General features: G+C 38.3%; 1 protein-coding gene across 2 annotated transcripts in view; it reads left to right on the plus strand.

Moving 5' to 3' along the window:
• lrrk2 (leucine-rich repeat kinase 2) overlaps positions 1-17520 on the plus strand; it is a 43300-nt gene extending 25780 nt beyond the window's left edge. For both annotated transcript variants that reach the window (XM_044124483.1, XM_044124484.1), the window contains 19 exons: positions 1178-1365; positions 1457-1611; positions 2199-2345; positions 2547-2738; positions 2932-3078; positions 3168-3280; positions 3460-3650; positions 4902-5062; positions 5140-5310; positions 5413-5513; positions 6633-6842; positions 6931-7124; positions 13735-13807; positions 13882-14072; positions 14393-14545; positions 14612-14814; positions 15692-15760; positions 15918-16049; positions 16829-17520. In XM_044124483.1, the coding sequence (XP_043980418.1) occupies positions 1178-1365; positions 1457-1611; positions 2199-2345; positions 2547-2738; positions 2932-3078; positions 3168-3280; positions 3460-3650; positions 4902-5062; positions 5140-5310; positions 5413-5513; positions 6633-6842; positions 6931-7124; positions 13735-13807; positions 13882-14072; positions 14393-14545; positions 14612-14814; positions 15692-15760; positions 15918-16042 (2784 nt within the window). In that variant the 3' untranslated portion in view covers positions 16043-16049; positions 16829-17520. The remainder of the gene's footprint in view (positions 1-1177; positions 1366-1456; positions 1612-2198; positions 2346-2546; positions 2739-2931; positions 3079-3167; positions 3281-3459; positions 3651-4901; positions 5063-5139; positions 5311-5412; positions 5514-6632; positions 6843-6930; positions 7125-13734; positions 13808-13881; positions 14073-14392; positions 14546-14611; positions 14815-15691; positions 15761-15917; positions 16050-16828) is intronic.
• Positions 17521-17858: the final 338 nt, after the last annotated feature.

Raw genomic sequence — 17858 nt, forward strand, 5'->3', positions numbered from 1 at the left:
GGAAAAGTCTAGAATTGTCCCCCTCCAAAAAAATAATAATTGAAGAGATATTTGCTTTTAAATAATATCAATTTAAAAAGCCAAAAGAAACAAAGAACAAAATAAATCTGCCATTTATCTCAGAAAAAATAAGAATAAATTTTTAGGTCCATGGCAAAACGCAAAAAAGGCTTAAAAACAAAGCAACTTAACAAGTTATAAGTTAAATGGTCCATAACTTGTATTGGGATCCATTTCAATAAATCAATGTTTATGAGGAATTTTATTAAGAGCAGTTACTCATTAAAGCTTTTGTATCTAGAACCTTAAATTTTTGTAAAGGTGTTGCAGAGATTAGATTATTGACTCTGAACAAAACTCGTATAGAAGCAACATTTGAATTTTAGTTTTATTTCTCAATAGTTTGTTTACTGAGAATAAAACATGTTTGATGTGCATTTCTAGTCATTTTTGGTCCTGCAGCTTGAATGTGATTTAAAAACTTTTTAAACCACATTTTACGTTACATTTCACTGTAACTTTGCCGACCTCCCCCAAAATAGCTCTTAAGACATTTTCCTGTTTATGGTCCCCCCAATAATGAGATGGGATTTACACTCTAACGGTGTAAATCCCAAAGGTGTGTTTGATGCGCTAGCCCTAAAGCACTAATCATAAACATTAGTTCTGTTGACGCTCTAGTACTATGTCAACATGGTATTTAGCAGAATAATTAATTTAGGGGAAGCTAAGTGTGCTAAACATTATCAAAGTTTGCAAAAAATGCTAAGGCACTAAACTCAAAATTAGTTCTGCTGTTAGTGGATTAGCAGACGAGCGCCTACCAGTGAAATTGGTGTTCCGCAGGGTTCAAAACTTGGACCTTTTCCATTTATTTTTATACATGAATTACTTCACCATAGTTCTATTTTCTGGAAAGTTCTATTTTACCATTCAGTGTTTATATGCAAACAAAGCAATGTAACTGCTTTTCCTTAGAGCTCAGTTCAGTCAACAATGAGAAAAATAAATTGGACTTGAAGCTTCATTGACATTTTCATAGTCATCCTACTCTTCAGGCTGAAAATCTGTGTCCTACTTAATGAAATCTTTGAGTTTGTGCTTCAGTCGTATCTGAACACTCTCAGAAATGTATGTGAAAACTGTGGGACACATGCCGTGTCTGTCCTCTCTGCAGAAACTGACCTTGAAGAGCTGTGGCCTCTTGGAGCAGCCAAAGGGAGTGGTCCAGCGTTCTGTTGTGGAAAGGTTTCTGCTGGAGACCAAATGTTTCCCCAAGAGCCACATGCTCCAGTTCTTCAAACTTTTGGAGAAGTTTCAGATTGCCCTTCCCTTTGGTGAGGACCAGCTACTGGTACCCAGCAGGTACGTAGATAGTAGATTTCTTCATTTGGAAACACATCCATGTAACGCTGCCGAGTTTGTGATATTCTCTAATTGGTTCTGTTTTAAACAGTTTGTCCAAACAGAGACCAGTTATAGAACTGCCTCACTGTGAGAACTCTGAGATGATTGTGCGTCTGTATGAGATGCCTTACTTCCCCATGGACTTCTGGTCTAGGCAGATCAGTCGCCTGTTAGAGGTCTCCTCGTATTTGCTCTGTGGAAGAGGTAAATCCAACAATGACTGCTAGCATCAGTGCTGCTCACTGCATTTTGTCTTAATGTTGGAAAATAATCAACCCCCATCTTTGTAATACACATTTAACGTTGTAGCACACACAACTTGATCATCACATATGCTAAGCCTGGTTGCCACTGTTCAGTGCTATACTGTACAGATGCTTAACTCACCTTTGGATGTTGGATGCTTGAAACTGAAAGTGAAAAATAATCTAATATTGATCTGAGCTCCTGAGGGCACTGCATGAACATTGACATTTAATTCCTGGATGGTCAGTTGACCTTTTAAAATAAAAGAATAAAGTAAACGACACAAGAGCATTAAAAATAGTAACGTACCTGGGAACACTGTGAATGCCATACAACAGATTCCTGTCAACACGCCGATCACGACAGAAGTGACACAAATACAGGTTCTGATGTTCCTCAAACTCCACTTCAATTCCTTTAGCATTCCTTTAGTGTAGACTCACTTAACAGATGTTAAGAAAATGTTGGGAATCAGCGACGGAAGCTTAATATTTCCAGGAAAGATAGATAGTGGCTATTAACGTTCACTTTTGTTTTCCCTCCAGAAAAGGTTCTTCGACCCAACCGTATTTACTGGAGGCGAGGTATTTACCTGAACTGGTCCCCTGACGCGTATTGTCTAATGGAGGCTGCTTCAGAGGAGCAGAGTCCCTCCAGCTTTGTGAGGATAACCGTTCCCTCATCTCAAAAAGGTACCATAGGGTGCAAAGGATACTGTTTGGTCTCAAACATGCTAAAAGAATTGTAATTCCAGATGGTTATTTGCATCAGCAATTTATTCCATTTGATGCCTCTTACTTTTTATTTTGCTGGACTGTCTCTAAAGATAAGCCACATAATTCCATCCCTGATGGCATTGCTTCCTGTTTTCCCCATTTTCTCCTTTTGTCCAGGCCGAGTGCTACTGGGCCAAGTGGTGGACCACGTCGACTCCGTACTGGAGGAATGGTTTCCTGGTCTTCTCAACACCGACATGCATGGCAATGGAGAAGCTTTGCTAAAGAAGTGGGCTCTCTACAGTTTTGAAGATGGTCAGGAGTGGAGCAAGATTCTGCTAGAAGACCTTTGTAACCATTTTGATGAAGGTACATCCCTTTAATTCTCAACGGTAAATTCAGCATGTATGCCGATGATATCGTCTTCTTTTTGGTTTTCTCTTCTGATGATATTTGGTTGCCAAATATGAGTTGACTTCCTAAAAGTGATTCTAAAACTCCCAGTGCATAGTCCCAGCATTACTCAAACTAAAAACAGACCTAATGACCGTGGTGATCTTAGATTTCTTGATGGTGAGCCCAGAGAAACCGCGCTGCAAGCTTCCCATCTCTCAGATCGCCCCGGACCTGGTGCTGAGTGACCAGCCTGCAGGAATTTCACTGGATGGGGAGGAATTGGAAGTAGACCTCTCCAAAGAACACAGACTAGGTACTGCTTTTTGTTTTTTTAGTAAAATAAGTCTCTTTAAATCGTTTGTCCTATAACAAGTTAATGTTTGGAAATCTTTTATTTTAAAGGGGACGGAGGTTTTGGAACAGTTTATCGAGGGATTTATAAAACCGAAGAAGCTGCCGTGAAAGTTTTCAACAAGCATGCTTCTGATCTTTACGTCCACAGACTCCTCAGACAGGTACTGCTGGAAGGGTTCTGCCGCAGCAATGGATGTTACTGCTGGATTTTAGACATCTGTAGAAGTCGATGATTGGCTGTTTTTATTTTTTTCCTGTTATAAAAACTGTTCCATAAAAGTAGAAAAAAAAACCAACATTTTCTTTCACCGATTAAACCCATTTGCTGTTTTTTTTCCAGGAACTGGCAGTCCTGGGTCGTCTCCGACACCCCAGCCTGGTGAGCCTGCTGGCCGCCGGCTCCGCTCCTCCGGTCCTGGTGATGGAGCTCGCTCACAGAGGCTCTCTGGACTCCCTCTTTAACCATGAGAATGGCAGCCTGAACCGGAAGCTGCAGCACAGGATCGCCCTGCATGTGGCAGATGGCCTCAGGTACAGAGTTAGAAAAAACCTGGATTATGTGGACCAGCTTCTGCAGTCTGTATTTGAAGTTTCCCTAATCATATTAAAACATTACAAAGTTAAAGTGGAAGTGAAGTTGTCCAGACTCCAAAAATCAGGATGTTGTATAATATTTAACATGTTAATTTTTTTGATTTGGTTAAATTTAGGGTACACTGGTAAATCAACCAGCCGATAAGTCCGCCACATTTCCTTAATTTTAGGAGAGTGGTGATCGACCAATCACCATTCTCATGTGAAGCCGATCTTATCCACCAATCTCAATTACCTCGACCAAAGTCTAAAAATAAACCTCTGTCCTAATATGTCCTGCATTTTTAGGTGTTTCTTACCTATCCAGTAAATTATTACTTTACAACATTTTGGAAACTCCTTGATTGAAAAGGTTCAAAACATATTTAATTTTCAGCTCCAGATCATGTGATCATTAATTAATGGAAAAGGAAAAAGGAAACCATGACATCACTGGAAAAAGTAACTCTTTCCCTACTCAGAAGCAACATAAATTGTTCACCTTTATATCACAATAAACACAACAGGAACACACAGACAGTTTCTAGGCATGGTAAAACTTGATTTTTCACAAAATGTGCTTCATTTCTTCCTGCCTTTTCTTTGTGTGGAGAAAATACAGACAAATCACAAATTAGAAGCTTCCAACAAATTGAAACATGATTACCATAGTGTTGCATCATCCGTTCTTTGAATGTGCTTTAACCGTTTGAGAGGAAACCCCTTGCTACTGCCTGAGGAATCTGTATCTGTTCTTCCTCAGTACTAGATTTAAACACTCTGTATTCTGTATGATTCTCCATATCAAGTCGATATTAAAAAGGCTGGTCAAACACAAACACACTAAATGATCTTTCTGGACCACTCAAGTCTTCTGGTTGACAGGTTGTCAACCCGTCTTCTGGTTTCCAGTCTTTCATAATTGGAGACAGAATTATGTTTGCTTGGTGTAAAGCACTGTGGACTGCCATGATGCTGAAATGTGCTATGCAGATAAACTTGACTGAAATAGGTAAAGGTAAATAGGTTAAATTTGATCCTTTTTTTTATCCCCTGGAAATCACATCTTTTGTAATTGTAATTATTTTAAGAAGGTTCATTCATACTACAAATTTAGTTTTTGCTGTCTTGGTTCCACATAAACAAACCTTTGACGTAGAATGACTAGATGTGATATCCATTCAGGCAGTGATTGATCTTTATGATTAGGTACCTCCATTCCGCCATGATCATCTATCGGGACCTGAAGCCCCACAACGTGCTCCTCTTCAACCTGAAGAGCGACTCGGAGATCATCGCCAAAATCACCGACTACGGGATCGCTCAGTATTGCTGTAGCATGGGCGTGAGGAGCTCCGAGGGGACTCCAGGTCAGTCAGAGTTTCTTCTCTGTGGCTGATTCAGGCTGAAACAAGAGTCCTGACGGGTCTCCTCCTCCGTCTGGCAGGTTTCCGAGCGCCCGAGGTCGCCCGGGGCAACGTGATCTACAACCAGCAGGCGGACGTGTTCTCGTTCGGCCTGCTGCTGTACGACTTGCTGACGAGAGGCGAGCGCATTTCAGAAGGCATGAGGTTCCCCAGCGAGTTTGATGAAGTGGCGGTGCAGGGAAAGCTGCCAGGTGAAGAAAAAGTCTGACTCTGGGTTCACCTCTGATTTTTACGAAAATTCATTTTAAAAATGACCTTTTTTGTATTTATTTATTTATTTTATTTTTACACAGACCCAGTAAAACACTACGGCTGCTCACCTTGGCTCAGCTTCCAGGCTCTGATGATGGACTGTCTGAAGGAGAGCCCACAGGATCGACCCACCTCTGCTCAGGTGAGGTGTTGAGCAGCTGTTCCCTGTTCTTCAGTTGTCCTTGAGAGTAAAAATAATTTATAGTAGAACCAGGATGTAGGTTGATTCAGATCCTTATGGAGTCTACAGGGTTTTTGCAGGTTTCACTTAAGACTTTTTAAGGCGTTTTAAGAACATTAGGAGATGAATAGAATACCTGTATCATGACAGAAGTTTACAAAAGGTAATTTCATATTTTACATCTATATATATATGTAAATGGGAAGCTATTGAGGAATAAATGGCACTACTTGTGAGACCTATAGATATTGTAATATTCATACTTTAGTTTACAGTTCTTTTTATTCTTCTTTCTCTATTCTCTTCAGGACTTCTTCTCGTACTTCTCAGTTGTAATTCCCTCCACGGTGACAGCTTTGTTGAAATAAAATAAGACTGGTGTTTGACCACCTTGTTTAAAATCCACTAAGCCTCTAACTTCAGTGTTGCACCACATGCTCCTCTTAAATCAGTGCTCCGGCTAGTGATCCACATGCTGTTTTCTGGGACGCTTCAGCCAGACCAGGGGAGAAAAACTTGAATTTCTGGGGTCTGTTTTTGGCTCTTGGGAACAGCTTTGTGGATTTCACACTGGATGTGGGTCTCTATCTCCTTAACCCTCATAGTGCCAAGCTTTTTTTGCACAGGATGCATGTAGCATTGTATAGGTTAGCAACAGAAATGAGGCGAAGACAAACATTGTCCAGCTAATTTGTCCATGGTAGGCACAAAAAAGCTAGCTAGTTAGCTAGCAGGTGGCTGTTAGCAGGTAGTTAGCTGTAGCTCCAACTGCCTCTAGTCACAGGATGCAATGAAGATGTTTGCAGCTGACTTAAACTTTTCCCTGACAGAGTCCTGCAAGAAAAATTAACAAACAATCAAAATGCAAGAGCTGTCATTAACGTATCTAGGGTCCAGTTATTTTTAAAATGAATTTAAGACATTTTAAGGCCTTAATTTTAGCTATATTAATTGAGATTTTTTTAAGGATCTGTCGGTACCAGCTAGGTTTATGAATCCCAAGCACAAGGAAACGGTTTTATAGATCAAATCCTTTTTAACCGTCTTTATTTATTCATCTTGCATTTGTGACGTGTCCAGGTGTTTGACCGGCTGAATTCGGGGGAAATGCTGAGCTTAATAAGTGAAGTGAAGTTTTCCGGCATGTTTACTGCTCAGTGCATCACAATGAGCAGCGGCGGCGACCAGAAGACATCAAGCCACACAGCCTGGCTCGGTGGGGGCAGCAGCTCCAAGAGGAAGGGCTTGGTCACAGCTGTGGACCTGCACACCAACGGGGTCACCACACAGGTACAAATACAGGTCCCAAAAGTTGATGCCTCATGTTTGACTTCTTTTAAGCTGAGGTATTTTAACTCTTTCCTCTCCTTGTGAACAGGAGGTCGATACCAGCCCCGTCCTTTGCCTCGTAACAGTTCAGATCCCAAATGAGGAATCTGATTGGCTGGTGGCTGGCATGCAGTCTGGCTCCTTACTGATCATCAGCACCCAGGACGTGTCCACTTATCACCACCTACAGAGTGTCACCGATGCCGTCACCTCGCTGTACTTCCATGCACACCCTCGGCGCACGTAAGTTCGTACAGAACCACTGAAGCTGATTCTATAGTGTAAATCATTGTCTGCTGCTCTAGATAATTCTAGACAGGCATGTGCAGGGGGGGCCGAAGGGGGCTTGAGCCCCTGCCCTTTTTATCCTTGATGCCCTAGGGCCCTTTTTGAGCTTTTTGGGAATTTTTTTCCAAAAAAATGTTTCTTAATTTTTTTCTTTTTAATCTGTATGTCAAAATGCCTGTTTGTGCCCCTCAGCAATAATATTTAGCTAAATAAAATAGTTTAGTAAAAAAAAAAACAACAAAAAAACCTAGTCTGCCTGCCCTCAGTCTAATAATGACTCTCAGAGCCTCCATGTTGTTCAGACATCGGGTCCATGGTGAAGAGGAGGAGGGGGCGGATCTGTGTCTTCTATCAAATTATGGGCAAGAATATTTTTTTTCATACACTGGTTTGTGAATAAAAGCGTAGCTCTGATGTTGACGTTAAAAAAACTGTTTCTTTTTATATTTTTATAATCGTCCTTGCAATAGCGGGACAAAACCCGCCTCGCCCCTAAACACAGAAATGCTTCAGCTGTAGAGAAAACTTCTGACTTTAACTTAATCATTCTGCTAAAAGCCCGGTTCGCTACAGGCAGTCTGAGTCGGTCCCACCGACAGATGGAAAGAATGTCTTTAACACACAGTACCGGCTGTCGCCAGGTAGATTCCAGGTAGATTCCAGGTAGATTCCAGAGATGCGCATCGCAGCGGCTGTTCATGCAGGGACGGCCCAAGATAACATGGGGCCTTAGACAGAACCCTCCTCCCCCCAGAACCCGTCCTATTAAGAACCTCAGCATCACTAACATGTTTAAATATTGATAAGGTGAATCTGTGAGAGGGAGACCAGGTTTATTGGCTGAGTTTAAAATCAATCATTGATTATTGGTTATTTGCTGTGAGGTATTTGTGAACAAACCCAATTCAAAGACAAAGATTACACCATATTGTAGCCATGGTAACACAACAATCAAACTATCAAGATGATTCTTTAAACTTTTACAAAGTAAACTTCCTAATTAAATCCTAAGTGTACTATTTATTTGTCTCAGCTGAATGCATTAAATAAAATATAATAACATTGTCATTCTCTATAAATAATGCTACACGTTTAGATCTATGGTCTGTGTTACAATTAAATCATTTCTAGGGGCCCCTGAGTGTCTGGAGGCCCCTGAATGTTTGGAGGCCCCTAAATGGTCCCTACCAGCAGCTACTGAGTTTTCTTTATCTTGATATTCCAGTCTTATAATTCTAGGTCTCAAAGGTGCGAACATCAAACTATTATATAGAGTTAACCCCTTAGAGCTCTTTAGATCTATAAATCTCTCTGCATCCAGGTTGTTCTACAAGTTAAATAGATATCATTGAGGCTTAATTATTAAAATGGCAGCAATTTTGCTTATTTCATAACTTCATAACCAGAGACTTTCTCTCCTTTGATTGGAGGAGCTACAGTCTCAGATCAAGTCAGCCCTCCAGAACTCTCAGCAGCAGAAACAGAAACTATATACCTGTTGGGGAAATTTTAGACTATATTTACTTTGGATTTCCCCATGTGATGGCAATGATGTAGTAGGACCTAGTTAGATTATTGATTAATATGGGTTGTTGGTATGTTGTTGTACAGTGATTTTGTTCAATGTGCTCCTTTTATAAATTTGAGCCCCCGCCCCTCCAAAGTTCTCTGCACGGCCCTGAGATACGTAGTATTTTAAAAGAGCAGAGGAAATCTTATGTTTTTGGAACAATAACAATATTTGTTGTTAAGCTGTTGCTAAGAGATGAAAGCGTTGTCTGGTAACCAAGGGCCACAATGTAAACATTAGATATTTTAGTTTTGCAAAGTTTACAAACTCTAAATTTGTTGTCTAAGCATATAAGCAATATGTCAAAACAACTTATGTTTTATGAACAATATTAGTCCTTATTAATTTGATGCTAATAGATGAGCGTTATTTCTTTTTCTGGTAACAATCTGCCACGAAATATAAATCAGATTTTTACTTTTGTATTCAATGTCTGTTTACCATTAATGGCAAAAAAAACATTTTCACTTTTCTCCAAATTTCACCAACTTGACAATTCTTTAGTAGAATAAGATGAGTAGTATTTTAAAAGAGCAGAGGAAATCTTACGATTTTTGAACAATTACAATATTTGTTGTTAAGCTGTTGCTAAGAGATGACAGCGTTGTCTGGTAACCAAGGGCCAGAATGCAAACATCACATATTTTAGTTTTTCAAGGTTTGTTGTTTAAGCTTATAAGCAGTATTTCAAAAGAACTTGTATTTCATAAACAATAATATTACTTATTGATTTGGTGCTAGGAAATGAGCATTTTTTTTGTTTTTCTGGTACTAAACTGTCACGAAGCATAAATCAGGTTTTTACTTTTGTGTTCAATGTCTGTTTACCATTAATGGAAAAAAAAAAACATTTTCACTTTTCTCCAAAATTCAGCAACTTGACAATTCTTAAGTAGAATAAGATGAGTAGTATTTTAAAAGAGCAGAGGAAATCTTATGTTTTTTGAACAATAACAATATTTGTTGTTAAGCTGTTGCTAAGAGATGACAGCGTTTCTGGTAACCAAGGGCCACAATGTAAACATTACATATTTTAGTTTTGCAAAGTTTACCAGCTCTAAATTTGTTGTTTAAGCATAATATGTCAAAACAACTTATGTTTTATGAACAATATCGTTCCTTATTAATTTGGTGCTAAGAGATGAGCGTTTTTTCTTTTTCTTGTAACAAACTGCCACGAAGTATAAATCTGATTTTTACTTTTGTGTTCAATGTCTGTGTACCGTTAATGGTAAAAAACATTTTCACTTTTCTCCAAATTTCACCAACTTGACAATTCTTTAGTAGAATAAGATGAGTAGTATTTTAAAAGAGCAGAGGAAATCTTATGATTTTTGAACAACAACAATATTTGTTGTTAAGCTGTTGCTAAGTGATGACAGCGTTGTCTGGTAACCAGGGGCCACAATGTAAACATCACATATTTTAGTTGTGCAAAGTTTCCCAATGCTAAATAAGCAGTATTTCAAAAGAACTTATATTTTCTAAACTATATTATTACTTATTGATTTGGTGTTAAGAGATGAGCGTTTTTTCTATTTCTGGTAAACTGCCACAATTTATAAATCAGATTTTTACTTTTATGTTCAATGTCTGTGTACCATTAATGGCAAAAAAAAAAACATTTTCCAATTCTCCAAAATTCACCAACTTGACAATTCTAAAGTAGAATAAGATGAGTAGTATTTTAAAAGAGCAGAGGAAATCTTATGTTTTTTGAACAATAACAATGTTTGTTGTGAAGCTGTTGCTAAGAGATGACAGCGTTGTCTGATAACCAAGGGCCAGAATGCAAACATCACATATTTTAGTTTTTCAAGGTTTGTTGTTTAAGCTTATAAGCAGTATTTCAAAAGAACTTGTATTTCATAAACAATAATATTACTTATTGATTTGGTGCTAGGAAATGAGCATTTTTTTTTGTTTTTCTGGTACTAAACCGTCACAAAGCATAAATCAGATTTTTACTTTTATGTTCAATTTCTGTTTTATAGTATATGTACCATCAGTGATAGAAAAAACAAACTAACTTTTCTGTAAAATTCACCAACTTGACAATTCTTAAGTAGAATAAGATGAGTAGTATTTTAAAAGAGCAGAGGAAATCTTATGTTTCTTGAACAATAACAATATTTGTTATTAAGTTGGTGCTAATAGATTTTTTATTTTTCTGGTGACAAACTGCCACAAAATATAAATCAGATTTTTACTTTTGTGTTCAATGTCTGTGTACCATTAATGGCAAAAAAAAACATTTTCACTTTTTTCCAAACTTCACCAACTTAATAATTCTTAAGTAGAATAAAATGTGTATTTTAAAAGAGCAGAGGACATCTTATGTTTTTTGAACAATAAAAGTATTTGTTGTTAACAGTTGCTAAGAGATGACAGTCTTGTCTGGTAACCAAGGCCACAATGTAAACATTGCATATTTTAGTTTTTCAAAGTTTATTCACTCTACATTTTTTGTCTAAGCATTTAAGCAGTATTTCAAAAGAACTTATATTTCATAAACAATAATATTACTTATTGATTTGGTGCTAGAAAATTAGCATTTTTTTTGTTTTTCTGGTACTAAACTGTCACGAAGCATAAATCAGGTTTTTACTTTTGTGTTCAATGTCTGTTTACCATTAATGGAAAAAAAAACTTTTTCACTTCTCTCCAAATTTCACCAACTTGACAATTCTTAAGTACAATAAGATGAGTAGTATTTTAAAAGAGCAGAGGAAATCTTATGTTTTTTGAACAATTACAATATTTGTTGTTAAGCTGTTGCTAAGAGATGACAGCGTTGTCTGGTAACCAAGGGCCACAATGTAAACATTACATATTTTGGTTTACCAACTGTAAATTTGTTGTCTAAGAATATAAGCAATATGTCAAAACAACTTATGTTTTATAAACATTAATATTCCTTATTAATTTGATGCTATTAGATGAGCGTTTTGTCTTTTTCTGGTAACAAACTGCCACGAAGTAAAAATCAGATTTTTACTTTAGTGTTCAATTTCTGTTTTATAGTATATTTACCATCAATGATTTAAAAAAAAAACAACAAAAAAATGTTTCCCCAAAATTCACCAAAGTGACGATTCTTCAGTATTATAAGATACGTAGTATTTCAAAAGAGCAGAGGAAATTTTTATGTTTTTTGAACAATCACAATATTTGTTGTTAAGCTGTTGCTAAGAGATGACAGCTTTGTCTGGTAACCAAGGGCCACAATGTAAACATTACATATTTTAGTTTTTCAAGGTTTACCTACTCTAAATTTGTTGTTTAAGCATATAAGAAATATGTCAAAAGAACTTAGATTTTATAAACAATAATATAACTTATTAATTTGGTGTTAAAAGATGAGCATTTTTTCTTTTTCTGGTAACAAACCTCCACGAAGTATAAATCAGATTTTTACTTTTGTGTTCAATGTTTGTGTACCATTAATGGCAAAAAAAACATTTTCATTTTCTCCAAAATTCACCAACTTGACAATTCTTAAGTAGAATAAGATGAGTAGTATTTTAAAAGAGCAGAGGAAATCTTATGTTTTTTGAACAATAACAATATTTGTTATTAAGTTGTTGCTAAGAGATGACAGTGTTGTCTGGTAACCAAGGGCCACAATGTAAACATTACATATTTTAGTTTTTCAAGGTTTACCTACTCTAAATTTGTTGTTTAAGCATATAAGAAATATGTCAAAAGAACTTATATTTTATAAGCAATAATATTACTTATTAATTTGGTGTTAAGAGATTAGCGTTTTTTCTGGTAACAAACTGCCATGAAGTTTAAATCAGATTTTTACTTTTGTGTTCAGTGTCTGTGTACCATTAATGGTAAAAAAACATTTCCATTTTTCTCCAAAATTCAACCACTCGACAATTTTTAAGTAGAATAAGATGAGTAGTATTTTAAAAGAGCAGAGGAAATCTTATGTTTTTTGAACAATAACAATATTTGTTGTTAAGGTGTTGCTAAGAGATGACAGCGTTTTCTGGTAACCAAGGCCACAATGTAAACGTTACATATTTTAGTCTTTCAAAGTTTACCAACTCTAAATTTGTTTCTAAGCATATAAGCAGTATTTCAAAAGAACTTATATTTTATAAACAATAATATTACTTATTAATTTCGTGCTAAAAAATTAGTGTTTTTTTCTTTTTCTGGTGACAAACTGTCACGAAGCATAAATCAGATTTTTACTTTTATTTTCTCTTTTATAATATATGTACCATCAATGATAAAAAAAAAACAAAAAACTAACTTTTCTGTAAAATTCACCAACGTGACGATTTTTAAGTATTATAAGATATGTGAGGCACCTGTAGGGGGGGGAAGTGAAGGGGGCTTGAGCCCCTGCCCTTTTTATCCTTGATACCCTAGGGCCCTTTTTGAGTTTTTTGGGGGGGTTTTTCCCAAAAAATGTTTTTTAATTTTTTTCTTTTTAATCTGTATGTCAGAAGGCCTGTTTGTGCCACTCAGGAATAATATTTAGCTAAATAAAATAATTTAGTAAAAAAACAACAACAAAAAAAACCTAGTCTGCCTGCCCTCAGTCTAATAATGACTCTCAGAGCCTCCATGTTGTTCAGACATCGGGTCCATGGTGAGGAGGGGGCGGATCTGTATCTTCTATCAAATTATGGGCAAGAATATTTTTTTCATACACTGGTTTGTGAATGAAAGCGTAGCTCTGATGTTGACTTTAGAATACAAAGATGCGTGTGTATGTTTGTGTCGGCTCAGAACTGAAACATTGCAGCTTTTTCCAAAACACCAAAGCGTTCATCCTGATCGTCAAGAGAAATGAGAAAAAGAAAATTATTCATTGATGAAAATTTTCAAAGCACCACTATAATTAGCTCATCGATCTCAAACCTGATTATTTAGAATATATACAGGTATACTGGAAATAGGCAAATATGTTGAAAATGATGTTATTGTTATGGGAATAATACCTTCTGTTTTTCATTTTTGATTCCTTTGCAGCCAAAGGACGAATTATTTGCTGGTCGGCACAGCAGATGGAGTTTTGAGTGTTTTTGAGGAGTCTGTGCTCATGGTAACCATTCACTCAGAACCGTCGGGTCCAGTGTGTTGTTTGGTGATCACAGCTGTCTGCTCTCCTCCTTCCAGCAGGAGAATGGCCAGCCAGTGAAAAGTGCCCCCGTGGGAAACGCCAGCACTCCGCTCATGTGTTTGGGCCAGTCGACCCACTCGCTGGACAGCAGGTCAGTCTGGGCCGGCTGTGGGACCAAGATCCTCTGCTTCTCAGCCGACTACGACGTCTGCAAGTCCATCGACACCAAACCAAACCTCGTCTTCCGGTGAGCCTCGTGTCTGGACCAAACAATATTTTGGATCTTTAAAATGTCTTCCAGTTCCAGTGTTAATGTTTATTAGAATTAAATTTATTGACCTTTGAGAATGTATTCTTGCATCATTATGCCACTACCATTATATAACTTAAAAACTGCCTTAAAACAACAATATTATCGTTTATCGCAATAACTTCTGGGACGATTTATCGTCCTGAATAACTTGTCGTCATAACGGGTTCAGTGTCTATTTAATGGGTTTAACAGATAATCATACTCATGTAAGTTGGCGTAACAGTGGTGCTGCATGTAACCCCGCCCTCCTCCAGTCAGCAGCGGTGTCAGAGCAGCGAGGCGTGCGTCTCCTGCATGGTGGTGGACAGACACGTGTATCTCAGCAAAGCCAGCACTCCGACCGTGGAGGTGTGGGACAAGAAGAGCGAGAGGATGGTGGACTGCATCGACTGCGCGCAGATCATCAGGTACGCTCCGTTGCACTTTGATTGAATCCGTTGGGAATCAGCCAGTAACTGGGCCGTCCCTCACAGGCGGGGCGGCGGGACGGAGCCGCTCTCCGAGGCTTCGCCCTCCTGGGCCACCGTGAAGACCTTGATGATGCAGAACACCGCAGCGCTCTGGATCGGCACCAGAGGGGGCTACCTGCTCCTGCTGGAGCTCTCCAAGCACCAGGCGCTGCAGGTGGTGGCGCCGTCCTGCGACTCCATCCGCGCCGTCGTCTCTGCAGTCATACGTGGGTGATCAACGTTTTACATTTCACTGCACGCGCTGCAAAAACACAAACTCTTTCCAAGTATTTTTGGTCTAGTTTCTTGGTACACTTGAAATAAGACAAAACTAACTCAGAGGCAACTTTTCAGCAAGACATGGGAGTTTGTTTTTAGTAAATAATTCCTTAACATTGATTAAAAAAATACAAATAGATTATTTCACTTGTAACTTGGGAAACATCAGTGCTTTTTGATCAATATTACATAATTATTTACTTCAAACAAGGTCACATACATTTCTGAAAAGTTACTTTTGAGCTAGTTTGTCTTATTTCAAGTGTACTGAGATAACTGTACTAAAAACTAGACCAAAAAAACCCCGAAACTTTAAGATTTTGTGTTTTTGCAGTGTATGTTTATTCTTTGAGAACAATGTGTATCCTATTATCTTCTATTTGGAAGGTGAAGCAACTTTAGACCTCCGTCTGAAACATACTGAAACAAAACTTTTGTGGTAGTGTCTTAGTCATGACATAGTTCAACATTACGTAGGAAGTTTGCTAAGTTTTGCTTGCCAAACTTCCAACAAGAACATAGATGTTTCCTGAAGTGTCGTGTTCCTCAGGCTGAAGGTTAACTCACCACCGCCTCAGATTCAGAGCAGCTCCTATCTGCTGTGCAGCAAGGAGAGCGTGAGAACAAAATGGTGAAAAAAAAACAAAACAACAAAAACAAAACATTATGAAGCAGCTGGCTTTTTGTTTGGCTTTTAGATTCACCGTTCTTCTGACCGTTTGCGTGCAGACGAGTCGACGAGCCACTCGCTGGGAGTTTTGTCCGCGTGTAACGGTGTTTGCACAAATGTTCCTTTTCATTCTTTTTTTTCTTTCCTTCAATCAGAGTCGATGAACTGGAAGAACGTGGTGCTGGTTTTGGGCCGGAGGCTCCCACGAGACCGGAACCAGGACGGTGAGCGTCCTCGTTTGGCCCCGCCGCTTCTCTGTGAAAAATAAAAAACTACATAAAAAAAACAGTGGCCTCGCTGCGCAACTCTGTCTGCAGAAAGTGACATGTGTCTGTGTGTGTGTGTGTGTGCGTGTGTGTGTGTGTGTTTGCTGTCTCTCAGATGAGGAGTCGGTGCTGATGGCGTGGAGCAGCATGCTCCCTCTGGAGGTCAAAGACCTGAAGAAGCACTGTGAGAAAAGGGAGCGGGCCGCGGCCAGGATGAGGGAGCAGCTCCATCACGCCTGAGCGACAGGTCCTGGTCGGCTCTCGTTGTTCTAACCTCTGCGTCGCATATGTTTCATCTGAAGATTTGGTGAATTCGAGCTCAGATCAAGTATATCCTTGTTTCTAAAACCCGATACTTTGGTGCTGACCAGACCACGCTTCGTGTCCTGGTCTGCTGACCTTTACCGCATGTCTTCTCCCGCTTTCTTTGTTGACTTTCCTGTCCAGATTCTCTCGAATAAAAAAACCCAATACTAAAGCAATACAAGACGCTCAACAATTCACATTTTGTGTTTGATAAATGTTTCCTGGAAGAATTACCATATAATCACTACTTTATTCTCCTAATATAGAACCCTATGGTTTTAATATTATGACGTCATTCTGACAGCATTATGACTGTATTCTAGTTTTCTGACTTTATTCTGATAATGACTTAATTCTCGTTTTATTCTCACCTTATTCCACTAATATGACATTACCATTGTATAATTACAACTTTATTGTCATTATATTTGGACTTCATTGTTGTATGACTTTATTCAGTTTCTGTTGTATGACTTTTTTATTTCGAAATGAAAAACAAGTCTTTGCCTGGCCCTAATGCTCCGTCATAGACGATAGGACACCGGCGAAGTAAAATTCTTATTAAAAGCCCAAAACATGATATTGCTGCCACCGGTTTGTGGAGGTAAAAGTACTCCAAAGTATCTTTGGTACTATAGAAAAGCAGTTATTGTGAAAGTTTTGTTCGCCAACAGCAACAATAGTGACTGAAATCTCACCTCAGTGTTTTGTTTTAAACAGAGGAGTCAGCCAAAGGGATGAACTCTTCAGCCGCACTGAAGAGGATGTTTTACCTCAGCGCCTGACAACCCAGCCGCACTTTTCAGGACTCTGATGTTCAGTAAGGAAAGACTGGAGCCGCTCCCCGAAGAATCGCATTCTTTGTCTTTTCTTCAGCAGAGCACGAGACCGGAACCAGGACGGTTACAACCTGGCATATTTCATAAGATAATGACCGACTTTTAATTTTCAGGAGATTTTTGTAAAGGGACACTGTTTGTTTAACTTGTGTGCTTCAAGTCTGACAGCAGAGGAGATGTAAAAAAAATATCCTGCTTCCAATAGATATGGATTTTCACCCTGTGTGCTATGGGTAAAGTGGAAACTGGAGGGGGGGAAGCATGAAGCCATGAAAAAGTTGATTATTTATTTGTGTCTGTCAATGCATGTTTATCAGTATGGTAAGCCACTCAACATAGATGGGGAAATTAGTTCTTCTAATGCTGCCTGCTCTGCACATGTTGAGTTATTTTATTATTTTTTTGTACAGACATTCTTATAGCTGAAGTCATTGTGATGCCAAGAAAAGTTATTTTGTTTACAGTTTTAATTGTCTGCGTCCTTTACACTTAAGGGTCATGCATTTGGTCTGGTTTCTTTATTCTGCATGTAAACAATATCTATGTATAATAAAATTATTGCTACTTTGTGTATACTGCTACAATGTGTACAGTCCTGTTCACAAAATAACGTGTAAAAAGCCTTAAACTGAATAATTTTTTAATTGCTGTGTCTTAATTACCTTTGACGTTAAGAGTCTGGATCAAGGATACATCATGTTCATTTGGTGCTTTTGTAACCGGATCCCTTCTGCGTTGTGCTGGTTATTGGTTGTTAGTCAGGTCGTGACTCGGTTTGGCTTTCATCGATTTATTCTGACAAAAATATTAAAAAGAAAAGCAATCGTTTTACAAGCTGCCCGCTCCAAGTCCTACACAAACAAAAATACATAACAGAAATTAACTTAATAAATCTATAAATAAACCGGGTG

The sequence above is a fragment of the Gambusia affinis genome, linkage group LG08 (assembly GCF_019740435.1).
Source record: "Gambusia affinis linkage group LG08, SWU_Gaff_1.0, whole genome shotgun sequence".
In the NCBI taxonomy this organism is placed as follows: domain Eukaryota; kingdom Metazoa; phylum Chordata; class Actinopteri; order Cyprinodontiformes; family Poeciliidae; genus Gambusia; species Gambusia affinis.